The 27347-nt window shown below is 41.2% G+C and overlaps 1 protein-coding gene across 4 annotated transcripts in view; it reads right to left on the reverse strand.

The window, feature by feature from the left end:
• FOCAD (focadhesin) overlaps positions 1 to 27347 on the reverse strand; it is a 310037-nt gene that overhangs the window by 27342 nt on the left and 255348 nt on the right. For all 4 annotated transcript variants that reach the window (XM_034987916.1, XM_034987918.1, XM_034987917.1 and 1 more), the window contains 7 exons: positions 25847 to 25994; positions 23805 to 23924; positions 21859 to 21981; positions 21315 to 21392; positions 20566 to 20637; positions 18505 to 18607; positions 16501 to 16581 (listed from right to left, as the gene is read on the reverse strand). In XM_034987916.1, coding sequence (XP_034843807.1) covers positions 16501 to 16581; positions 18505 to 18607; positions 20566 to 20637; positions 21315 to 21392; positions 21859 to 21981; positions 23805 to 23924; positions 25847 to 25994 — 725 coding nt within the window. The remainder of the gene's footprint in view (positions 1 to 16500; positions 16582 to 18504; positions 18608 to 20565; positions 20638 to 21314; positions 21393 to 21858; positions 21982 to 23804; positions 23925 to 25846; positions 25995 to 27347) is intronic.

Genomic DNA, 27347 nt, shown 5'->3' on the forward strand with positions numbered 1-27347 from the left:
CTGAAAAAGGAACAGCAGCTGCAGAAAGGAGAAGCACAAGAAAAGGGAGAAGCTGAGGCAGAAGAGGCAACACGATCAGCAGGCACTGAACAAGGAGGAAGCAGAGGTGGGGGCAGATCCAGTGAAAGGAACAACAGTTGCAGAAAGAAGAAGCACAGGAAAAGGGAGAAGATGAAGCAGAAGAGGCAGCACGATCAGCAGGGACTGAACAAGGGGGAAGCTGAGGTGGGGACAGAATCCATAAAAGGAACAACAGCTGCAGAAAGGAGAAGCACAGGAAAAGGGAGAAGCTGAGGCAGAAGAGGTAGCAAAATGAGCAGGCACTGAACAAGGGGGAAGCTGAGGTGGGGGCAGAATCGGCAAAAGGACAAACACTGCAGAAAGGAGAAGCACAGGAGAAGAAGAAGCTGAGGCAGAAAAGCCAGCGGAAGCCAGGGAAGCAGAAGTTGGGGCAAAGTCTGCAAAAGGACAAACCGTTGCAGAAAGAAGAAGCATAGGGAAAGAGGAGAAGCAGAGGTTAAATCAGCAGAAGAGTAGCAGAATCAGCAGATGCTGCATATGGGGAGGGAGAAGCAGGGGTAGAGTTTTTCTAGAGATGATACACAAAGGACCAATAATAATTTGAAAAGATGCTCAACATCACTAGTCAGTAGAGAAATGCAAATCAAACAATGAGATAATATTTCACATCCATTAGGACAGCTACTATTCTTTTAAAAAGGAAAGAAAAAGAAAATAAACAACAAGTGTTGGTAAAAATGTGGAGAAACTGGAACCCTTGTGTACTGTTGGTGGGATTATAAAATGGTAGAACTGCTATGGAAAATGGTACGATGGCTCCTCAAAAAACTAAAAATAGAACTGCCATATGATCCAGAAATCCCATTCCTGAGCATATATTCCAAAGAATTGAAAGCAGAATCTTGAAGAGATGTTTGTACACCATTGTTCACAGCAGTACTATTCACAATGGCCAAGAAGTAGAAGCAACCCAAACATCAATCAATAGATAGGGATATTTCATATGTATATACATATGAAATATTATTCAACATTAAAAGGAAAGGAAATCCTGTCATACGCTACAACATAAATGAATCTTGAAGACACTATGCTGAGTGAAATAACACAGTCACAACAAGACATACTTTGTTGTATACCTATTTATATCAGGTATTTAAGTAGTCAAATTAATAGAAAACAGAATGATGGCTGCCAGGGGTAATGGGGTGGGAGAAAGGGTAGGCATTATTTAATGGGTGGAGTTTCAGTTTTGCATGAGGAAAAACATCTGGAGATTGGTTTTACAACAATGTGAATATATGTAAAACTACTGAACCATATACTTAAAAATTGTTAAGATGGTAAATTTTATGTTGTGTTTTTTTACCATTAAAAAAATTAAAAAAAAAAAAAAAGAATGACTTCTGGTTTCCGGTTCTGCATGTAATAGCTTGAAAGTCGCCACTCTGTCCTGATAACAAGTAAAAAGCTGAACAGACTAAAAAATCAACAATTCTTGGTTCTGCAACAGAGGGAAGAACACAGGGCAATTTGCTGCCCTGGTCACTGAAGGAACAGACAGATGAATAGAGGGTGTAATGGTTTACCAGTGCAGAGACTCGTGAGCAGAACACACTGCAGGAACCAGTGCTGGGATAGGAGAACCTCAACTATAATGATGAAATGCCAGAGGCTCTGTGTAAATAACTTATATGCCCACAAATCTGATGACATAAATGAAACAGACTAATTTTTTGAAAGACACAATCTGCCAAAACTCAAGAAGAAAAAGACAATCTGTATAGGCCTGTATCTAATTAAAAACTGAATTAATAGGGGCACCTGGGTGGCTCCGTCAGTTAATCTCACTTGATTTCGGAGCAGGCCATGATCTCAAGGTCATGAGATTGAGCCCCCTGTCAGGCTCCATGCTGAGCGTGGAGTGTGCTTAATTTCTCTCTCTCCCTCTCCCTTGGCCCCTCTCCCCCCTTGATCATGAGTGCTCTCTCGCTCGCTCTTGCTCTCAAAAAAAAAAAAAAAAAAAAAAAAAAAAAGTCCTATGCAGTAAGGACTTATTGCTTAAGCAATAAGAAAAGGAAATAAAAGTCATACTGATTGGGAAGGAAGATGAAAATAACTAAAATCAGAAATAAAAGTGAAGACATTTCTACCAAAAGATTTGTATCTGTAAGGACAGATACGAAAAGGATTATAACAGAAAACTATGAGAAACCATGTACCAACAAATTAGATAATCTAGGTGAAATGAACAAAATCCCAGAAACACACAAGTAACTAAAACTAATTCAAGAATAAACAGAAAATACAAACACTCCTACGACAAGGAAAGAGACTGAAACAAAAACCTCCCAACAAAGAAAAGTCCAGGACCAGGTGAATTCTATGAAACGATTAAAGAGGAATTAATATCAATCCTCAATTTCATCCCCCCCAAAGAAACAGAAGAGGAGGGAATATAGTTAAATCTTGAATAACATGGGGTTAGAGATGCTGATCCCCTTTGCAGTAAAAAATCTGCACATTACTTTTGACCCTCCCCCAAAACTTAACTACTAATAGCCTACGGTGGACTGAAAGCCTTACCAATAACATAAACAGTTGATTAATACATATTTTGTATGTGAAGCTACAGAAGAGAAAATAATGGAAAAGAGAAACTATACTTACAGTACTATACTGTATTTAATGGAAAAATTTGGCACATAAGTGGACATGTGCATTTCAAACCCATGTTTTCAAAGGTCAACTGTATAATTTAAATCATTCTTGAGACCAGCATTAACCTGATGCCAAAAGCAAAGACACCACAATTAAAAACAAAACAAAAAAAACTACAGACCAATATTTGTTATGAATATAGATGTGAAAGCTCTCGACAAATCCCTGGTAAACTGAATCTAACATCATATTAAAGGATTATTCATGACGACCACACAAGATTTATCCTAGGAATGCAGGTCACATTCAACTAAGAAATAAGTCAATGTAATTTACTACATTAATAGAATGAAGGGGGGAAAACACATGATAATTTCAATTGCCACATAAAGCTTTTGATAAAATCCAACACCCTTTCATGATAAAAATACTCAGAAAATTAGGAACAGAATGGAATTAGCTTAACACAACAAAGGGCATTTGTAAAAAATCCACAGTGAACAGTATATTCAATGGTAAAAGACTAAAAGCTTTTCCTTTACAACAAAAAACAAGACAAGAATGCCCACTTTTTCACTCTTTTGTATTGCACATTCTAGCCAGAGCCAGTAGGCAAGAAAAAGAAATAAAAGGAATTGAAATTGGAAAGAAGTAAAACTACCTCTATTTGCAGATGACATGATTCTAGATATAAAAAAACAGTTCAGTGAAGTTGCAGGGTGTAAGATGAACACACAAAATTTAGATGTGTTTTTATATCCCAGCAATGATTAATCTGAAAAGGAAATTAGGAAACAATTCCACACACTGTGGTATTCAAAAGAAGAAAATACCTGGGAATACATTTAACTCAGGTGAAAGAGACATATAATATACTGAAAAGGACAAACACTGCTGAAAGAAATTGAAGATCTAAATAAATAGACATCTTATGTTCACGGATTGGAATACTTAATACCATAAAGATGACAACACAATCCAAAGCTATCTATAGATTCGGCATAATCCCTATCAAAATTTCAATGGCCTGGGCATCCGGGTGGCTCAGTCGTTGAGCGTCTGCCTTCGGCTCAGGTCATGATCCCAGCATCCTGGGATCGAGCCCCGCATTGGGCTCCCTGCTCCATGGGAAGCCTGCTTCTCTTACTCTCCCTGCTTGTGTTCCCTCTCTTGCTATGTCTCTGTCAAATAAATAAAATCTTTAAAAAAAATTTTTTTTTTCAATGGCCTTTTACCCGCCCCCCCAAGAAATGGAAAAGCTGGTTCTCAAATTCATATGGAATTGTAAGGGGCTGCAGGTAGCCAAAACAATCTTGGAAAAGAAAAATCTAAAGAATTCATACATGCCATTTTCAAAATTTACTACAGAGCTATAGTAATCAAAAATAGACATATAAACAAATGAAATAAAACTGAGAGGCCAAAAATAAACCCATACATTTACAGTCAACTGATTTTTTTTTTAAGAGATGGGGGGAGAGAGAGAGAGTACACGGGGGGGGGGGGGGGGGGGGGAGAGAGAGAGAGAGAGAGAGAGAATCTCAAGCAGACCCAGTGCTGAGCACAAAGCCCAGTACGGGGCTCTATCTCATGACCCCAAGATCATGACATGAATCCAAATCAAGAGTCAGATGCCCAACCAAATGAGCCACCCAGGTGCCCCTGATCAACTGATTTTTGACAAGAGTGCTAAGACCATTCAATGGGAAAAGAATATTCTTTTCAGCAAATGGTCCCAGGACAATTGGATATCCACATGCAAATAAGGAAGTAGGACCCCAACCCAATACTGTTATACCAAAATTAACTCAAAATAGATCAAGGACCTAACTATTAAACCATAGGGATGCCTGGGTGGCTCAGTTGGTTAAGTGACTGCCTTCAGCTCAGGTCATGATCCCGGGGTCCTGGGATTGAGCCCCGCATTGGGTTCACTGCTCGGCAGGGGGCCTGCTCCTCCCGCTCCCTCTGCCACTCCCACTGCTTGTGCTCTCCTGCTGTCAAATAAATAAATAAAATCTTAAAAAAAAAAAAAAAGAATTAGAGGTGCCTGGGTGGCTCAGTCGTTAAGAGTCTGCCTTTAGCTCGGCTCATGATCCCAGGATCCTGGGATCGAGGCCCACATCGGGCTCCCTGCTTGGCGGGAAGCCTGCTTCTCCCTCTCCCACTCCCCTGCTTGTGTTCCTGCTCTCGCTATCTGCTATCTCTCTCTGTCAAATAAATAAAATCTTTAAAAAATAAAAAGTAAATAAACAAAAAGAATTAAATCATAAAACAGAAGAAAACATAGGGGTAAATCTTCATGAACTCTGATTTGGCAATGGATTCTTAGATACGATGCCAAAAACATGAGCAACAAAAGAAAAAAATAGACATATTGGAGTTGTCGAAGTTAAAAACTTCTGTGCATCGAAGGTATTACTGACAAAGTGAAAAGACAAACTAAGAATATAAGAAAATATTTCCAAGTTGTATATCTGATAAGGGTCTACTATCCAGAATATACAAAGAACTCTTATAACTCAACAACAAAAAGACAATCTAATTTTTAAAATGGTCCAAGCACCTGAACAGATAATTCTGCCAAGAAGAGATACTACAAATGGCCAAAAAGTACCTGAAAAGATGCTCAACATCGTTAGCTACTAAGGAAAGTAAAATCAAAACCAAATGATAGCACTTCACACTCAACAGGATTAAACAACAGTAACAAATTAATAATAACAATAATAATAATAATAATGGAAAAGAACAAGTGTTGGCAAGGATGTAGAGAAATTGGAACCCTCATACATTGCTGGTAGGAATATAAAATGGTACGGCCACTATGGAAAAACAGTTTGGCAGTTTCTTGAAAAATGACACAGGATTACTATATGACCCAGCAATTCTGCTCATATATGTCCAAAAGAACTGAAAACAGGTGTTTAAACAAAGACTTGTACACAAATCTTCATAGCAGCATTATTCATAATAGCCAAAAGGCAGAAACAACCCTAATGTCCATCAACTGATGAATGAATAAATAAAGTGTATATCCACACACTGGACTATTACTTGGCTGGAAAGAGGAATGGAATTCTGATACTTACTAGAACATGGGTGAACCCTGAAAACATTATGCAAAGTGAAACAAGCTGGTCACAAAATGCCATACAGTGTACGATTTCATTTAAATAAAGCATACAGAACAGGCATATCCACAGAGACAGAAGGCAGATTTATGGTTGCTAGGGGCTGGGGGGGAAATGGGGAACCACCTGCTCAATGGGTACAAGGTTTCCTTTTGGGGTGCTGAAAATATTCTGGAACTACATAGTGGTGATGGTTGCACAACACTGTGAATCCACTAAATGCCACTGACCACTTTAAAATGGTTAAAACAAGGGGTGCCTGGGGGGCTCAGTCGGTTAAGCATCTGCTTTCGGCTTGGTTCATAATCTCAGGGTCCTGGGGTCAAGCCCCATGTTGGGCTTCCTGCTCAGCAGGGAGTCTGCTTCTCCTTCTCAGAGAGAGAGAGAGAGAGAGAGAGAGAGAGAGAGAGAGAGAGAGAGAAGGAGAGCACGAGTGGGGGAGGGGCAGAGGGAGAAGCAGATTCCCCATTCATATATTGACGCTGAGTAAATCCACACTTCTCATCCAGGCCTTTCCTGATATTTTACATTCTTATTTCTAACTAGAGCCATCTCAAAAATCAGCATGTTTTCTTCTTTTTAATTTTTTTTAAATTTTATTTATTTGATAGAGAGCATGAGTGGGAGAAGGGGCAGAGGCAGAGGGAGAAGCAGACTCCCCCCTGAGTAGGGAGCCGAAGCGGGCTTGGATCCTAGGACCCTGGGATCGTGACCCCCCAAATCAGCATGTTTTCTTAGGCTAGTCACCAACTAACCTACCTCCTTACCCTTGCCCCTGCCAACTTGGAAAACTAATAGTGTACCTTCCAGTGATGTTTCCCCTCCAACAAGCGCTTTTTTGCTTTTTGAAGATGTTAAAAGCTCAACACATCTGCCACCCTTCTAGGCTATGCTACCAAAAACTGAAGCTTTATTTCTATTCCATCTTAAGATGTAATACTAGGAGTGCAGGAAGTATGATCAGGGAATTTACCACTGCTATTACAAAGAGAAGAATGTGTGACCAAAGAAAGTAAACATATTCATAAAAAAAATTCATTCATTCAGTCACCATCTGGTAGGTACCATGCACTGTTCCAAACACGAACAATAGTGTTCAACAAGACAGACAGGTTCCTTTGCTAATGGAACTTATATTCTCATGAGAGGACAGACACACGGACAAGGAAAAATCAGGTGTGCTAAAAATTAAAATGCTGTGCTAGGAATTAACTTGTTGGTTATTCATAGAACTCCATCCTGATTACACACATGGGGCAACTCTCCCTATACCATGTGGGCAGCAAGTTAGAGTCTGATTTCACACACAGAAAAATTAAGCTGCATTTTTGGGGTCATTTTGGCATGTGATTCTCAGAAATGGCCTGATGAACTGGCAGACGGTATACGAAAATCTGTGCATAGAACTGCTTTTCTCTCCTATTAAGGGCATGAATCCAGTTTTATATTGGAAATCATTAATTCATAAGCAGATTCCTTTAATTTTTGTTTCTCAGATCAAGTGTTTTCAAAATTACGAAAATTTTATTCCAGGTCCTCCTATAGAACTTACTACAGAATTCTTGCAGTTTCCAGAGGATCTAGGGAATCAGGAAAGATATTCACCCTGTCCTCTAATACCAGAACCCAGTGCAAAATATGACCATTTCACACACACACACAAAACCACACATTTTATTGCTTACACAACAAGCTCTTGTACCAATAACTTGCACTATACATAACTGCACTTTACTATACACTTTGCACCTTCCTTCTATACTCTTTAGAATTGACCTGATGTACAAACAAGTGTCAGAAACAAGACCTTGTAACAGGGAACACAGGACTGAAAATCAAGTAAGCGCTATGACACAATAAATCTTCCCCCTTTAAAAAAGGTCAGAGCATCAGTACTGAGTAGCGTAATTAGAATCACACAAAATTTTCCGCTGTATTTGCAGGGAACGAATTCTGACACTAACTGGAATGAAAGGAATTATAGTAACTGTTAGGAATGGAGAAAATACTTGGCAGTTCCATGCACGTGGTGGTTGAGCGCGGGGGCGGGGGGGGATGCAAAGAGAGGAAGCCCCCAAATGGGAGAACGAAGTCACGTGGTTCCTTCCCCAGAGATCTTCAGCACTGGACACAGGAATCCAAATCTAAGCAACGGGAATGATTAGCTCCCTTCTTGCAGTGTTTTGTCTTTCAAGCAAGTGCCTTAGATAAAAAGCACTACTGGAATGCTTTATAGACAATGGCTTTGGAACTAAGAAGGCCTAACAGTACTTGTTAATAGGATCCAGATGTTTTAAAATCCAGATACAAAGTTGCTTTAAATCTCTCATCCAGTTGACAGCCTCAAAGAACCTTGATATAAATGGCATATCCGAACATAATGCATTACAACAGGACCCATTATCACACATACTTTAGCTACACAGAGGATCACATCTCAATGCCACAATGCACATGTGTAACCCCTCCAGTAAAAGTCTGGTAACAAGCAGTAGGCTGACAGCCGGCGGTATGTCTACTCCCCATCACAAGCATGTTGCTCGCGTAGTGTGGACATGTCTTTATTTTCTCCCTCTTCAGCATTGTTTAGAAGCAACTTAGCTCAGAATTATCTAATATACAGAGAGAGAGAGCTGTAGATCAATAAATATTTGAAAACTATTAAATGCCAAGTACTCTGTCCTCAAAGCATTTAGGATGAGACACCTATGTTCTTTCTACCATTGGGGAAATTACAGTCTAATGGGAAAGACAGACTTTAAACAAAGAGCCAGAAATAATTAAGAGAATAACTACTATGTCAAGTACTATGAAAAACACATCGGAAAATGTGACATAAGAAATCCGAACTCGTCTCGAAACACTGACTGAGGAAAGGATGTTTAAACCAAGATGGAAAGGGTCACTAGGATTTTTCTAGACAAAGTCCTTAGAAAACCCAGGTAGAGATAATGACAACATGGTATGGTTGTGGAGACGAGGAGATGCTTTGCCCCCCCTGCCAGAATCTACTCTAAAATCCAGACGGTAGTTGGAAACAGTTGAAGATTCTAAGAGGCAGTCAGATCCTGAGACTTGGTGGGATGTTCTGTAGAAGTACTTCAACAACATTCAGAATTATCGGGAACAAAAACATCCCCAGGCCCCTTCGCACCAGGAAGGCTGCCAAGCAGGGTTGCTGCCCCTCGAGGATCAGGACCTGAGAGAGGCAGGCGGCTTCTGCAGGGCTGTGGCCCAGTGGGGACAGCAGACTGTTCGAATACAGGGACTCCGCATAGGAGCAGATATATGGAGAAAAATGAAGCCGGGTTTCTCCCGGTCAGAGAAGAAAGTTCACAAATATGAAAAGAGGGGAAAAATACAATGGACCCTGTGGTGTTGAAATGGAATTGGAGATACTGGTATAAATTCATGGCTTCCAATATATATAGCTAGATATAGAAATGAATATAGACATGAGAGAGAGAGGGTGTGTGTGTCTGTCTCCTAACAACTGTGCACTGAAAGAGCCTGGGAGCAGTGATCACCCCAGGAACAAGGAGAATTCGTACCCAGGTCTTCGCTTCTAAGTATCATTCCCCACTAAAGGGAACCTGAGCTACCTGGCTGTTACAGAGCTGAGGATAATACGACATGAGCCTAGAACATCTTCTTGGGCCACAAGGAAACAACATACTCACAGAATGATGGGGTTGTGTCAAAAGGACACAAAGCCAATTTAAAGAGGTTCTCACTGATCAAATATGGAACAATATGAAGGTTGAAATAATGAATGACTGAATAACAAATAATTAAATGAAATAAAATTTTTGTGGTCCATACCAGAAGAGCGTGAGAGGGAGCTTGGAAGGAAAAGGCAGCTCTTCCGTACGACAGAATGCCTACTGAGAAATGTAAATGGAATAACGGAAGAATCACCTTTTGAATCATCACCTTTAAGAATCATCATAGTAATAACCAATTCAGGCAAGAAAACATTAATGGATACTGAAACTAATGGGCGAAACTTAGGCTGCAAAACTGGATAATCATGAAGTCTCAAAATACCTCCACACAGAATATTTACTGATGATAAAGGGAAAAGAGAACTTTACAGTGGAGAGGCCTGGAAGATATCACCTTGGCCAAGAAAGAGATCAAAATTAACATCACTGGGGGAGGGAGAGACATACCATGTGCCACCTGGTGGGATGCCACAAGAGGGGTCTCGTCCCAATCTGTGCTAGTCCTGCCGACGATGACTGACTTGCCTACCACATGAACAACAGCAGGCAAGCTGGCAAGTCCAACTAGAAAACTGTTCTATAAAATAACTGGCTTCTTAAAACATGTTCAAGTCTGGGGGCACCTGGGGTGGCTCAGTCAGTTAGGTGTCCAACTCTCGATTTCTGCTCAGGTCGTGATCTCAGGGTGGTGAGATCAAGCCCCACATCAGGCTCCATGCTGAGTGTGGAGCCTGCTTAAGATTCTCTCTCTCCCACAGGGCACCTGGGTGGCTCAGTCGGTTGAAGGTCTGACTCCTGATTTCTGCTCAGGTCATGATCTCAGGGTCCTGGGATCAAGCTCCACGTCCGGCTCCCTGCTCCTGCTTGAGGATTCTCTCTCTCTCTCTATCTCTCTGACTCTCTCTCCCTCTGTCCCACCCCCTTGCACTCTCTTCTCTCTCCCTCTAAAATAAAAAAAATAAATCTTAAAAAAAAAAGATTCTCTCTCTTTCCCTCTGCTCTCCCTCCCCACCGTAGCACCCTCTCTCAAAACAAACAAAAACAAAAAACCCCACAAAAAACAAAACAAAACAAAGAACAAAAAAGCATGTTCAAGTCTTGAAAGATAATGAATGACTGAGGAACTGTTCCAGACTGAAGGAGACTGAAGAGAGAGGACAGGGTAAGCGCAGTGTAACATTCTGGATTAAGTTCTTTCTCTGTTAAAGACACCATTTGGACAGTCAGTGAAACCTGAATAGGGTTCTCTGGCTGTTTTCACCTTTTTATAAGTTTGGAATTATTTCAAAACAAAAAGTAAGAGAAAAAAGGTACAAATTTTGGGGGTGCCTGCCTGGCTCAGTCAGTGGAGCATGCAACTCTTGATCTCGCCCCACAGCCCCACTTTGGGTGTAGAGCTTACTTCAAAACAAAAGTGGTGGTGGGCGGGGGGGTTGAATTTTTGAAAAGAAGTGATCTAAAATTTAATTTAAAAATAAACTTCTCGAGGGCGCCTGGGTGGCTCAGATGGTTAAGCGTCTGCCTTCGGCTCAGGTCATGATCCCGGCGTCCTGGGATCGAGTCCCGCATCGGGCTCCCTGCTCCTTGGGAGCCTGCTTCTCCCTCTGCCTCTCTCTCTCTCTCTCTGTCTCTCATGAATAAATAAATAAAATCTTAAAAAAATAAATAAATAAATAAAAATAAAAAATAAAAAAAAATAAACTTCTCGAATAGTAAATACATGCAAAAATGTTCATTCCTTCTGGCAACGAAATGTAAATTAAAGCAGTGTTAAGGTATCATTTTAGTCCTGACGGATTTTTATTGTAATCATCTGTTTATCTATATGTTGGTTTGCTTTATAATATGATAGCTAGAAAGGGTTTCTTATTTTGTTTTCTAAGTGCTGTTACATAAAGTGATTCATAAGCTCATACTAAAGGGGCGCCTGGGTGGCTCAGATGGTTAAGCGTCTGCCTTCAGCTCAGGTCATGATCCCAGGGTCCTGGGATCGAGCCCCACATCGGGCTCCTGGCTCAGTGGGGAGCCTGCTTCTCCCTCTCCCTCTGCCTCTCCCCCTGCTCATGCTATCTATCTCTCTCTCTCTGTATCTCAAATGAATCTTTAAAAAAAAAAAACTCTACAAAGAAGATTCAATTATTTTCTCTACTTGACAGAAGCAACTGGGGCTTTGGGACTTAAGCAGCTTGTCTGAAATTACATAGCCTGCCTTTGGTGGTAGTGGGGTGTGAACCCCGGCAGCCTGACTCACATGCCTTTTACCTCTATGATATACTTCTTCGTATATGCATCCAGGGCTGAGGTACCCAAACCTGGTACAATCCTTCTGAAGAACAATGAGGCCAAGCCATCCCTAGAGTCACCAAATCCTCTTGCCCACTAATAAATTGCTGAGAATGTATCTTAAGGAAACCTATATATAGAAAAGCAAAAGCTACATGCATAAAGATGTTCTCCGTAATGGAAATTTTTTTAAAAAAATATTTTATTTATTTGACAGAGAGAGAGTGAGAGCACAAGCCGGGAGACAGAGGGAGAGGGAGAAGCAGGTTCCTCGCTGAGCAGGGAGCCCGACATGGAACTCGATCCCAGTACCCTGGGATCATGACCCGAGCCGAAGGCAGCCACTTAACCAACTGAACCACTCAAGCGCCCCCATAATGGAAATTTTTTAAATGAACAATAGAAAAATGGCTAAATTAGTTGTGATCCATCAACTTGATGGAATATTCTATAGTCATTTAAAAATGATAACTATGGAGATATAATGAAAAGTAGGGAAATATTAATAAGTTAAAAGACTCAAAGTATGTGTATACTTGGAAATACATTAATAATTGCATGTGCATAAAAGTGACAAATTAAAAAGAAAATTCAAAAATGATAATAGCAGTTAAAAAGTCATGGGATAATTGGTGACCTTTTTCCTTTCAAATATTTTTCATTTACAACCAGAAACAGCAATCAAAGACTCCCAAAACATATCCCATTAACAGATGTCTAGAAAGTGATGCAAAGATTCTTTTTGTACTTTCCCCCAAACCTCTTCTTTGGAGGAGATGAGTGGTGATTATGTCCATTTACATGAAAAATTGTTAAATTTCTAAAAATCAGGCAAGAAAATAAAAGAAATTTTATGATTCAATATCGTCTAACACACACACATCTAGAAGGGTCTATGCTGGAATATCTATTGTGGCTATCTGTGGGTGGTGAGATTATAGGAGATTTAAACTATTTGGGAACTCGGTGTTATATACAAGTATTCATTTCTAATAATACTTGTCAAAAGCTTTGTATAGGTTAACTATTACTAAATTAAAATACTTTAACACAATCTTGGCAACCAACTCCATAATTTCACCAGAAAAATAGGACAGCTTTCCCATATCGTTTATTCTACACTCAGACTTCACTAATCCTGCTCCTTTGACTAGACTCATCAATAAATATATCTCATGCTAATAGTCCAAAACGACCAACTGAGAATATAGCTACCTAGTTTATACAAGAGTCTGGCACTTACGCACACAGATCACTGACCCATGTATTTGTATCAAGAAGGAGATGCTATTCATAAAGATTTTATTACAAGGATTTACATTTCTTTTTTTTTTTAAGATTTTATTTATTTGCGAGAGAGACAATGAGAGACAGAGAGCATGAGAGGGGGGAGGGTCAGAGGGAGAAGCAGACTCCCCGCCGAGCAGGGAGCCCGATGCGGGACTCGATCCCGGGACTCCAGGATCATGACCTGAGCCGAAGGCAGTCGCTTAACCAACTGAGCCACCCAGGCGCCCTTATTACAAGGATTTAAATATACTTTCCTCAAATAATACTTCTTACTGTGAACTTTAAAGCTTAATAGAAAAACACAAGCTCAGAAAGCTAGTCACATTCCCCAGCAACAGAATAAGGAAAAATAATCATAAATCATTAGGTAGAAATACCTGGTGTTAGCACCAAAAATGAACCATTACTTGTATTAAGTACTTTTAATCCACTTTAAATGTTTTATGAAAGAAATAGATATAATCTTGATGAAATCTGAATATGGCTAGGAGGCTGAGAAAAAACAAAGATCAGAAAAAAGAATAAATGACTAGAAAAGAAGCAAAAGTAAGAGTCAAAATTGAGGTTCCTTCAGGGGAAAAAAATAATTCCACGATAGGCGGAAATAGATTCTGAGCACATTTTAAAACCTAGCATCATGAAGAAATGTCCACAGGAATAAATAATGGCGATGGTGATGATGATGGCATCTTCCAGAAGAGGTCATGGTTATCAGGGATGGAAGGAGAATGTCATGGGGCAGAGCCAAAAACCAGTTATATTCAAAACTATCAACTGAAGTCTTTAAAAACTAGAAAGGTTTTCATCTGTTGGGTTTTCCAATGGAGGCCTGTGTGAAGGAATGGACGTTATGAACATCTTGTGTGTTCTATCATACGAATATTAAAATGAGGACCCAAGGGAGAAAAGCCCTAAGCATTATTAGACACCGGAGTCATGTGTTCACTATCTCACATCTGACTGGCTCACCCCGACGATGCCCTGTCTCGTCCCCGCATAAGCGTGGAGCAGGGAGGACTCATCACATTTTTCTTCCTCTCCTGAGTTATGAAACAGTACACAGAGGCAACGAAGCCATATCACCCCTAAAGTCTCCTCTCTCCTGCCTCTGCCACGCATGATTTTTATTCTCTAAAGCCATTTCTTCCTCAAAAGAGCTCACCAGCGTCGTCGTCCTTCCTATCAGCTGCCCCACTGGGCTCTAGTGAGTGACATCCAGACATTTAAACTCAAAAGCTGCTTCAGAAGGGAGTTATTAAAATTCAAATGAGCTGGGCATGTCGAAGAAGAAAACACTCGTTTGCATGCACACCTCCGCATTTGGCCATCCCATTTAGACCCACAGAGCAGGGTCTGGTTTTGTTTTTGTAAATGGGCTTTGGAGGCGGAGGTCAGCCTCCCACGGCCCCCACTCCTTTGGGGTCATCATTAGTAATGTGTAAGGCTGAATAGATTTTCCTCTGAATCTAGTCAGCAAACCTGACAAGAAGGCAGCCCTCTCCCACAACCTGAAAATGCCAAAAATCTGATTGGTAATATGGCATTTTTAATACTTCATTTATCTGTCTTAAAATAGCTTTCAGTTGAGATTGCAAATAACATCACTGAGGCCAGCCTCACCTGATTTTTCAATTTTAGAGCAGAACATTTCCTGTTGTGCCATGACTGTGTAATCATAAAAATGTTCTGTTTAACCAAGAATTTCCCACAGGATTCAGAGAAAATTCATGTCTGTCAAGAAATAGGGACCTGGGGAGTCAACATTACATTTTATTCCCTCGAAAAGAAAAAGAGTATCTTTCATTTTGTCTGAAGAATTTTTATTTTATTTCTCACGGAAATAGCTCAAATTAGCGTCATTTAAAACTTTTGTAAGGTATCAATGAGCAAATTAAAAAAAAAAGCAAAAATACATATTCCTAAGATTATCTTGGCTATGGAAATTTTAGACGCTCCTTTAGTAAGTGTTCAATTTCTTACTAATGAAGACATCTCTATTATGACACTATTATTAAATAGACTTAATTTATGACAATATAAACAATTCTGTATTACAGGTAATATATTACGTGTTTATATATAAATATTTTACGTACAACAATGACATTAAGTATATATCAATTTTTTACTAAGGGTACGTAAAAGCAGTCATGCTAACTCATGACCCTAAAATAATACTACAGTTTTGAGAACTCTAGGAACTAAAGGAATTCATCTCCAAACTCTGAAACTAGTTTATAATCTGGAAGCTGCAGATGACATGACCTTTAACGTCCCTTCCAACAGTAAGATTTTACTCTTTTACGACCTTCATTAATCAAACCTGCTTCCTCCAGATTTCTTCAGTTTAATTTGTTTAAAAACCTCCCCCCCACCCTAAAATTGGGATGGTCTTATCATAATACAGACACTGGATTTGCCCAGATGGATCTAACCAGGCCAGGCAAGAAAGAAACTAGCAAATATCAATGAAAGAATATTCTATGAATGAAACTATGTCCTGAGCTATGAAATTCTCAAGGAGGATACATTTTGCCCTCACATCTCTTAAGAGTCGATGTGTATCAGTAGAGAGCATTTATTTAAAGACTTATATGGCATTTCTTGGACTGCAGTTAAAAACAAAAGGCAGGGCGCCTGGGTGGCTCAGTCGTTAAGCAGCTGCCTTCGGCTCAGGTCATGATCCCAGGGTCCTGGGATCGAGCCCCGCATCGGGCTCCCTACTCAGCGGGAAGCCTGCTTCTCCCTCTCCCACTCCCCCTGCTTGTAGTCCCCCTCTCGTGTCTCTCTCTGTCAAATAAAAAAATAAAATCTTAAAAAAACAAAAAAAAAACGAAAGGCAATTCAATCTCTGTCTTCAGGTTGCTTGTGGTCTAATGTGGGTGGTGGCAGCAACAAAGAGTCCCACACGGACAAATGTTTGCAGAGAAAAAGAACACAAGCTAAAATTAAGAACAACAGCCAGTGATTCCAACAACAGAGAGCGATCATTCGAGGTTCAGGGAGAAGACTTACTTCCAAGTTAGATCCCAGCTGTGTTTTCTCTTTTCTGGTCACACCCACTCAACATGGACAAGAAAAGAAATGTGTGCTCATACTTTTTAAAAAGGTCAAATGAAAGATCAAGGTCTTCACAGATCCCCCTGACGCCCACCCCCAATCGCCAAGGTCAAATACAATGATTCCAAGAGACGACACGGCGTGTATGTTTATGTACCACTTATGGTCATTGGCCTCGTGGTCATTTCTGTTGCAAAGATGGGCTAGCAGAAGGAAACAGTCACTCCTTCAAATTGATTATGGTTTAATCCTACAGAAGCAAGCTTGGGGCACACAAACCTAAATCGCAGGAAGAATGGTGAAATTCAAGGAATGTGCTCACTTGCCTTTTTTCCCTCCTGTAACGAAGAAGCCCACGGCCGCTCTAATAAAACTGCTCTCGGGCAGATAGCTGTAGTCGGTGGGAACTGTGAAGGCAAAGAACGATCAAATTAGCCGGGGAACCTGGCGGGACTGATGAAGGCAAGATAATGATCTCACGCTGCCACATCAACCTAGAGACAAAGCGGAGATGTTTATGCCATTCATCTCAGCACAATACTCTGTGGTGGCATCTAATTCTATTAGATTAAGTGACTGGCCTTGAAGTAACCACTTAGGCTATGCAAGCAAAGCTAAAATGGTGGTAAACCTAGCAGAGACTGCAAAATCACAGGGGATGGAAACTTTACTGAAGCGGGTAAAAAAAAAAAAAGTCCTTTCCACCCTGTCACATCAATAAGCTCCAGTCCAGCGACCCTCGGTGTCTGCAAGGAGCCTGCTGGCCTCTAGGCTGAGACCACCATTCTAGGGATGACTTGAGGACATCCTGAATCAGATCTATGATCCAGGGAAATGCAACAAGCAGTAATAACAGCAGCCGGCCTGTTACTTCCGAAGGCGGGGACCTCTCAGTGAGCAGCATGTCCAAACCACCAGCCCCAGCTGCTGACCTGGAACACTGAGGCAAGCGACACAGAGGCAAGGCGAATCTGGGGAGTTTCCTAGATTCTTTTCCTCCCAGTCCCCCCAGGATTGCTTCAGGACATGCTTTTTACTGCAACAATGGCTCAACTGGAAAATTCCAACAGAAACGAGGAGCTGTACTTTTCCACACATACAAGCTCTGTGTCCCAACGAACCTGGGTGAGATGGTTCACGACCACCCGACTTGAGTGCATGTGGGCCGGACCGTGTAACCCAGAGCATAATGATCAACTTGCTATTTTACCAGGACCTTAGGAGTGTGCTGCCCTTCCCAACTAGCATTACTTAAGGTTTCCACCATGACTAAGTTTGGTGGGTTGTTTCCCCCCCCACCCCTTTTCCCATTTTAACATGACAGCTTCCAGTTGTCTCAAGTTCATTATGTTGGGAATGCTGCGGAACAATGTCCTATTTCTCTAGCTAAGGAGTGACTGAAAGTGAGGGGAACAGGAATTATAGTGCTACGTGTTCAGGGTGATGCTGTCCCTGCACTACCTGTCAGGGGATCAGCGAAACTAGGTTTTAATGAGAAATCTTTGGTAAAAAAACCTCTCTGGCCTGGGTCCAAGAGAGCCAGTGGGTCAAAATTCTATAAAGATCAAGGAGCAGATTCAGGTCCCAGTGTATTACAGTGATGCCTTCTGCAGAAAATCTCCAAGTACAAGCTTAAATTAAGCATGTGGGAATTGCAAATATTTTTTGTTTTTTATCAAAAATGTGGAAATAGAAAAGGCCTTGTTATGTTAAAGACATGGGATTTTAATTTCAACGCCAAGTATGTGCATATCTTTAAATGTATGTACCCCATTATTTTCTTAAAACCAGGGGCCCGGAGAAACCCAGTCTTGGAGGAAGAGACTTTTAATGAAATAGGAGTATTATACAAACTGTAATTCCATCTAGGAAAATAAAATGAACTCTCTTCCGAGCTTGAAGGACCTGTTCCTACTTTCTGGATTTGTCACTAAACTCCACATGTAAGTCATGTAATCTTTCTAAGCCTCACTGTCTTCATTTGTGAAATATGGGGTTAGACTGTCTAATCTGCTCTCTGAGTGAGGCAGGGAGGAAGAATGAAAAGAGGTGACAGAGGTGAGTTCAACTGTGTGTGCACCACTTGCTGGTGGACATGTGACCCTGGGCAAGTCAGAAAGCTCTCCACAGCCCCTCTTCTGATATAAAAGAGAGATGGTATTTGGGCAAGTCAGGAAGCTCCCGAACAGCCCCTCTTCTTCTAACGTAAAAGAGAGATGGTAACACCCACCACTTAAGGCAGCTACAAAGATTAATGCTCTCAACCAAGTACACGGCCCCCAGTCAGCAAGCCCTCCTCCAGCCCCAGTGTTCTAAGACTCCGATCTTACCAGAGGTTCTACTCTGACTTGAGGACAGAGTAGATAGGTGAAGATGTCCTAGAAGCCAGAGAGCATTTGACTGAAGACCAATCACGCCAGACACACTGATGACCTATGGATTAAAGTGTAACAGTTCAATGATCAGGCAAGATCCACACTCCATTTAATAAAAGGTCACTCAGAGAAAGTCATTTATCTTTTATGAGGTGGTGGCTTGTCTGGTAATGACAAGTTCTCTGACAAGACGTAATATCAAGTGTCTAATATACTAAAGCCTGGACACACAGGTGATCAACAATTATTGCTGAAGAAATGAATGAATGTATCAATCAATCAATCATGACAGAAGGTAGTACCGGTTGTCTCAGGTTTCACGGAGTCTGACTGGTCTCAAAGGAATTTTTTTTAAAAAGGGAAAAAAGGGACGCCTGGGTGGCTCAGTCGGTTAAGCGTCTGCCTTCGGCTCAGGTCATGATCCCAGGGTCCTGGGATCGAGCCCCGCATCAGGCTCCTTGCTCAGCGGGGAGCCTGCTTCTCCCTCTGCCTGCTGCTTCCCCTGCTATGCTTTCTCTCTCTCTCTCTCTGACAAATAAATAAATTAAAAAAATAAAAAGGGGGAAAAAATCCAAAAAGTAAAAACAAGGTGTTATTTAAGAATAAAATACCTCTAAAAATGGAAGGAGATATTATTTTGTTCTCTTCTTTAAGTAATGTTCTATTACTGCTTTATCACTCATAATAAGGATTTTCTTAAATAACTTTTCATTTATAGATTTTTATCCCCCAAGTTATAGCCACTTAAGTTTTGGTATAATTATTTTTCTGAGAATCACATTCATACATGCAAAAGAGTTTCTTCTGTTCAGAGATTTATGGTTGCTTTTCAAAGCATGAATTATTAAAACTTGTATATGTGGTAGGTGTAATAATCAGCTGTATTTACAAGAAGGAAAAAAGTATGCTAAATGAAAAGACTAAGTTAAAAGACTATCTACAAAGTTCTATATATAGTAAGAATACCAATCATGCAAAGAAAATAAGAATACTTGAAAAGAAATAAGACCGGGGCACCTGGGTGGCTCAGTTGGTTAAGCGACTGCCTTCAGCTCAGGTCATGATCCTGGAGTCCCAGGATCGAGTCCCACATCAGGCTCCCTGCTCAGCGGGGAGTCTGCTTCTCCCTCTGACCCTCCCCCTCTCATGCTCTCTGTCTCCCATTCTCTCTCTCTCAGATAAATAAATAAAATCTTTAAAAAAAAAAAAAAGAAAGAAGACCAATTATTACTAACACTTGCTTCAAGTTGTGAGGACCACCAATGATATTTTTTCAACTTTTTTCATTTTGTGCTTTCACGGTTGATGCAATGAAACTAATAAATTTTTATAAATAAAATCTTAAAATATATAATCATTCCTCAGCAGATGAACATACTTACTCTCTAGCCAAGAATGCTGATAATAATTAACCCAAATACTTTTATCAGTGACATCTGACTTGGTGCTTCTCAACCATTCTTAGATATCTATCCTGCCCTTTGATCACCTTCCATTTTACTTTGTCCTGAGGCCAGGACAGGGTCAGAGTTTCATTTTTAAAGGAAACCAAGCCAACTTAAGTTAACTCGAAAAGGTCAGCTTTTTTTTTTTCCAGAGGAAGTGCGTGTTTGTCAGTGAATGTGGGGCCATAAGCTACTCTCAAGTGCTGCTTAGACTCAATGTGAATAACCAGAGATCTCCTCATTTTCCAAGTAAAACTGTTTGTATCATGAAAGAGAAAGGCAGTAAAAGGAAGTAGCTGAGGGGCACCTGGGTGGCTCAGTTGGTTGGTTAAGTGTCCGCCTCTTGGTTTCAGCTCAGGTCATGATCTCAAGGTCATGAGATCGAGCCCCACATCAGGCTCTGCACTGGGCGTGGAGCCTGCTTAAGATTTTCTCTCTCTCCCTCTCCGGCTGCCCCTCTATGTGCTCACACCCACATGCATTCTCTCTCACTCTCTTTCTCTCTCTCAAAAAAAAAGGGGGGGGTAATTATCTGTTTCCCCATCCAAGGGTTTTAAATTCCTCTTCTCACCTGAGTTACAGTTTTAATGACTTCATTAAGTCTGGCTTGAAAATGAGAGGACTGGATAGCTTCTGACTTCAGCTGAAAGAAAAAGAAGAAATATCCACCCCAACATCCTCAAAAAGTAAATAATGATATTCCCAGTGGATGAGCTATCATCTTCTAAGCTATGGTATCATTTACCATTACGTCCTTACATTTCAGAAACAAAAGCTGTGGGCTCCTTGAGGGCAGGGTCCATGCTGTATTTATCACTGATTTCCTAACATCGGTCAGTGCCGCAAGAAGCACTCATTGAATAGACCTTCACTGTATGAACACAGGCGCTCCCTAGCATTACTTGTAAACTGAAACATACATATGTCCACCGTGGAAAACATTTAAAAGTGAAAGAATAACTACCTAGATATAAACTTAAACATGACAGATACAAAATGGAGTTTCTTAGGGATAACTTTTGACATTTCGTACAATTCAGTCATTTTCTCAGGCAGGGAACGTTGTGGGAAGTACGCAGGCTGACTAAGTTTAATTCTTACGAACCATATAAAAGAAGGAACAAATCTCTAAAAATGAATTCTCCACTAAGAGCAATTTTCTGTGTATCAAGGCATTGAAAACCCAGTATAACCGTTACTACTACGAGCATGTATTCTGTCCTTAGCACACTGAGATACTGGGTATTCTCTTGCTGTGGTTAGGCACACATTTAGATTTCTTCCCTTCGTGTTTTGTTCATCTGTTTGTTTGTTTTTTACCTGCGTTACATCCCCTTCAGAGCCTACCAAGGCCACCATGCCGTGAAGCGCTGCCAAACAGAGCATTGTAGGAGTGCCCTGAAAACAAAGCATCAGGTATGTCAAGAGGCAAATAGTCCTGGGGTTTGAACCCTATAAAACGTATTATATCCTAGAGAAACACTGGTCGAGATGGTACTACATTTGTAGGGTCAACATAACCCGCATCACGGACCCAAAACTGGCAGCTGACTTGAATACGGTAATAGGTTGAAGTTACTTGATCAGAGGTGGCTTCTTGCTGTTCTGTATTTTTCAAAACCACAGCACTGTTGGAAAATTAAAACACTGAGAAAGTAGCCTGTGCTTTTTAAAAAAAGCTATAATGGTTGACAGGATGTATCATTTACAAGGGATTGAAAGTTCCTGCATCTCTTTCGTTTGAAATTGCCTATTCTTTTATTGTTTGGCTATGTATCTTAGCAGCACCTATAAATGGTCCAATAAAGTTGCTCTTTTTTCCTTTATAAAATATAAAATCACATGCTAGGACTTGACCTCCTACCTGTGCTAGAACAATTCTGATCCAGGCGGGGAGCAGTCTGTGGCCCAAGTCCTCAGCTTTTCCATGTCCGCACAGAGACAAACCATGAACTAGGTTTCCTAACGCCAGGGCAAAACCTGAAGTCTGTTATAAATGAATAAAAACAAAGGGTAAGGAAAAAGAAGAAGAATAGCACAGATGGCACAGAATTTTATAGAAAGCATCTAAGCACTTCGAGGGGCTCCCTTTCCTACTGACAGGTTCTTTCACCATCTGAAAATCGGCGATTTGCAGATTTTTTTAAAAAATCAAGACTTCGGTTTGCAACAGAAACTGCAGTCTAACTGTAAGGAATTCAGCTGCAGTGAATGGTTTATTTTAGGAAAATAATACTGGACCACTACAAGACTTGATTCAAACGATCCAAATTTTCAGAAGGAATTAGGGTGAAAATACTGAGGTAGATCACACAAGCCTAGTCAACTCCCAAACAAGAGGAGAAGTCCCATAATGAGCACAGTATATGCAAACTCCCACATCTTGGTGTTGCAAAACCTATTCCAAATTTAAGAGAGCACTCATAGATCCATAAAATAGTAACAATACAATACAATATTAGCTAATAACCTGCAATAATCCACCATGGCCAATACTGAGACTTTGGAGGAATCTAAAAAAAATACAGACGGGGCAATTTTATAACATGTGTAATCAGAGGGAACATATTTTTCATTAATTGTTGTAAAATATACATAACATACAATTTACCATCTTTACTACTTTTCAGTGGCATTAAGTACATTCATACTGTTCAACCATCACCACCATCCATCTCCAGGACTCTCTCACCTTGCAAATTCGAACCTTATACCCCTTAAACAATAACTCCCCATTCCCCCCTCCCCAAGCCCCTGGCAACCACCTTTCTACTCTCTGTCTCTAAGCTTTTGACTACTCCAAGTACCTCATATCAATAGAATCATACAGTATTTGTCTTTTTGTGATTGGTCTGTTTCACTTAGTGTCATGTCCTCAACATTCATCCATGTTGTCACATGTGTCTGAATTTCCTTCCTTTTTAAGGCTGAATAATATTTCAGAGGGAACACTTTAAAGGTATTTGATATAACTTATAGGTATTTAAATTGTCCCATGCATATTCAGTCACAGAGATTCTCTGCTTTGAATTTGCTGAGGTTTGGCCTTATCAGAGTCCATTAAGTATTCATATCTTTACAAATTGTTATCGCTAGCCTTACATTCCCTAGCCACATGCTTGAAAGTTTTATAAATAGAGATGGAGAGAGAGAAAAGCCTTTTATACTCCCTCTGACAAAGAAAAAGAAGTACCTACACAAGATAGAGTATAAGAAGAGAAAAAAGACATCTGTGACCATTGGCTAGAGTAGTGAGGAAAGTTAGAAGTTCTTCAGTTCTGGAGGTGCCTCGGTGGCTCAGCTGGTTAAGTGTCTGCCTTTGCCTCAGGTCATAATGTCAGGGTGGTGGGATCGAGCCCCGCATTCAGGCTCCCTGCTCAGTGGGGAGAGTCTGTTTCTCCCTCTCCCTCTGCCCCTCCCCCCACCCACTTGTGCACTCACTCTCTCTCAAGTAAATTTTTAAAAAATCTTAAAAAAGGGGCGCCTGGGTGGCTCAGTCGTTAAGCGGCTGCCTTCGGCTCAGGTCATGATCCCAGGGTCCTGGGATCGAGCCCCGCATCGGGGTCCCTGCTCTGCGGGAAGCCCGCTTCTCCCTCTCCCACTCCTCCTGCTTGTGTTCCCTCTCTCGCTGTGCCTCTTTCTGTCAAATAAATAAATAAAAATCTTTAAAAAAAAAAAAAAAAAAAAAGAAGTTCCTCAGTTCTGGGCACGAAAACATTCTGATAATAGTCTAATCAGAGTCAGTCAAAATTAGGACTCAGCAGCAACATGAGACCCAAAGAGAGGAGTAATCAGGGCGCGCATTCCAACCTGTTGGTTGTTTTCTACCAACATCAGAAGCTTGTTCATGATATCTTCAGCCTCTGCAGCCTCAATGATCCCAGTACTGAACGCTGAGGTACACACGCAGCTGAGGGTATAGGCCAGGACCTAGAAGAAGAGACAACAGGAGATGTTTCTTCGTGAGGGAAAACGAAAGAACACGATTTAGTGGACACCAGTGTTCTGTCCAACTTCTCTCCGGGATAAGGACTGGATTCAAGTACGCCTACCACAGACCAGGCAGTGTTTCGCTGCCCGACGTGTCCTAACGATGGTATGAGATGCAGGTCAGAATTCCCACTTTACAGGTAGGGATGCTGAGGTCCAACTACATATAGCTTGCCAGTGACCGAAGCGAGATTCAAACCCAGGTCTTTAGACTCAAAATCAGCAAGTTCCCTCACCATCTCATGTCAGACACTGGATCTATCGACAGCAGAGGCTAGATTTTCATCCCCAGTGAATGCTACTAATAGCCATGTGCTCTGATCCAAGGCCAAGCCGGAGAAGAAATTCAAAGATGCGACGCATGGCTGCCTTCAGATTCCCTCCTAGAAGGAGTGGGGCAGAGCGGCCAGGCGTATGGGTTTTAGAGTCGCATAAATTGTGTAAAATAGAGGTAATATTCCTTACCTCAGAGCACTGCTGTGCTAATTTAATAAATGACTAGATGAATAAATGAATACACGAACAAATTATAAATAAAAGAGAAGGCTGGGAGTCAAGACGGCCCACGCAGGTGTATGTCCCACGTCGACCACTGACAGGCTAAGAAACTTCAGGCAAGTCACTCAGTCTACTTGAGCCTCAATTTTTGCAAATCCTGGTTAACCATCCCCTTACCGCTACCTCACGTTTTCCTCCCGAAGCCCTCCTTCACAAAGATGCTGTTCAGGCAAAGTGGAAATGTTCAACTCCCAACCCTAGTCGATACGGCATGCAGAAAGGAAGCTGTTTCTAAGTTTGAAATTGGATAATAAAACATCAGAGGGGAGGAAAAAAACCAAACTGCCTGCTCGAGGCCTTATAAATCAAAACATCAAGGCAGACCGAAGCATCAGGCTCTAAAAACCTTGCTTTCGTTTATTAATCAAACTGCCCCTTGGTGGCAAAATTTTCTCCCTTTGCTTAAAAAGATGCGTCCTTTTCAACTGTGCTCTGCAACTCCTTTAAAAATGGAAATGTGGTGCATGTATTAGAACAAAACTTCAACCCTCTGTGCCCCAGAGAAATTCACCGATTCAACAAGTCCTATAGCTGAAAGCAGAGGGGCTGAGCGGGGGACAGAGTAGCCATTATGTACTCATCAATAGCTCGTGGGCTGGCCCAGAGAAAAGAGAATCTGCTCTAATGAGACAGGGAATCTGGCCAGGCCAAAAGGTCACCCCCGGGTGCTCCCAAAGACAGGGCCCAGGCCGTGCAGCTTCACCTGGGCAGACACACACACACCTCAGAAGTCCACTCTGAACGCGGTCGACACACAAGAGCTGTGTCCCATGAACTGCAATTCTGCGTATTTTTGCACCGTAACAGAAAAATCTTTTCATTAAGTGTGGTAAAGGGAATTTCCTCAATGATTTTTCATGCTAGCTGACATTAAAAAAAAAAGAAAAGAAAAAAAAATCAAATGCCTTTTTCGATCCACAGTTTCTTAAGCTTATTCCTGGCCATCTTTTAAAGTTACATTTGGCTCGAGCATAATTCTAAAAATCTCCATTGAACCTTGCTCCGGAAATCGCAGCTCTTCTTAGAAAGTGCCTTCTAGCGATGCCGGCTTGGGTTTTTGCATTCACTAAAGGCTCTTATCTTATAGGCCACATTTAAGTCTGAATTTATTTAAACAGCTGCACAGTCTGAAAACCTTATGATCTAATGTTGGTGGTTTGCCACTCAGATTTTTCTCCTTATCCCAGTTGAAACTGAGGAAGAATTTAATTTCAGGGTTACCAAAATATGAGAAATAGAAAGTAAGTGGCCACAGGAAAACAAAAGACAACAAAGGGAAGAAAGCCATAACTCCCTGCTCCTACCTCCTGAAATGTTCTGCTTTGGCTCCCACTGTCATCTAGGTACGTCGAGAGCTTCCGAAGCGATGCTGCCACGTGAACTCGAGACTCTGTTTGGCTGCTGTGGCTCATGAGGGACAGAACAAGTCCAACGCCCAATATACAGCCCGTGCTTGATGAAAAAAAAAAAAAAAAATCAGGCATTAAAATCACCAGAAATCCATGTCAACGCTCTTCACTTTTCATGGGAGTTTACACTGCTCTTGGACCTGAGATGAGATGGCTGCATTCTCAGTCTGCTGCCTGGTATATAAGTGTGCCCCATGAACCATCACAGGTACACCCACTGCCTACCTCCCCCCTGCCCTTGAGTGGAAAACTTTCTATCAAAACCGGGGTCTATGGCCCATGTTAGTGCTGTGGACCCACTGGAGAAGAACAAACGAAAATATGAAACAGATTTGAGTTAAACTCCATGTGAGGTAGGAGGATGAATAAAAAGTCAAGTTCAACCAGCTCCACCCCTGCACTTAGAGAAGTTCTGTGGTCCTCCGCACCATCCCCCCATGTCCGCATGTGGACGGCGCTATGACAAACTGCATGAGAGAAAAGACTCCATTTCAGAATATGAGCTGAGGACATCTGACTAATGACTGGGGGGATACGTCGCAAGGCACGATGATGAGGTACTGCTAAGTGCTTCGTGTTTCCTAGTCAACTTCCACAAGTGGAATTTCTTAAAGAAACTGTGTATTTGTCTGTGCACAATGACATTAATCCTCTTCTCCCCTCTGATCCCTCTGAGTACCACTGGGTCAGAAGAGAAAATGGACAAATGACAGGCTTGTCAAAAGTTACCCCATGTGACAATTCAATTGGAATCTTAGGCTTTGTGTCCCAATTCTTGGGAAAGAATACATATCCATTTAAAGAAAAAATTGTTCTCCCAGAAAACTTCTAGTTACTATGATAAGATAATGCAGCTGTAGGGTGATTTGCTACCTAAAAAAAAAAAAAAAAAGTTTTTGTCATCATTGTTGTGTTTTGAATTGAGGAAATGCTGAGTTGTTTTCAGAAATCATCCCGACTCTGGTTTGGCTTGCCTGCCATGATATCTGCCGCTGAAGACTGCCATTCCAGGGCATTTCTCCAATAACATATTTCAAAGCCCGTAGGTTATGTCATTTTGCTCGTATATAGTATCTATCTCCTCGGCTGGCGTCAAGAACCTTCACATCGTTTCCTGAACATGTTAGTTCCTTCCCTCAAACACCTCTTGCAAATGAAGCATCCACAACGGAAAAGAGACCCGCAAAAGGACAGAGAGGCTACAGGATTTGTTCAAGGTCATATGGAGAGTTTCCAGCAGAGCATGGCCAGGAGACGGAGGCTTTGGATTCCCAGCCTTCTGCTCCATCTGCCAAGCCCCAGGCCCTTCTCAGGGCCCCGTAGGGATGCCCTGATGAAATGTCTATGAGAAGGCACTGTATCTCGAACATGTTTTTCTAGGTTCCATTGCATAACT

The sequence above is a fragment of the Mirounga leonina genome, unplaced genomic scaffold, assembly GCF_011800145.1.
Source record: "Mirounga leonina isolate KUSES-001 unplaced genomic scaffold, KU_Mleo_1.0 Mir_447, whole genome shotgun sequence".
Classification (NCBI taxonomy): Eukaryota; Metazoa; Chordata; class Mammalia; order Carnivora; family Phocidae; genus Mirounga; species Mirounga leonina.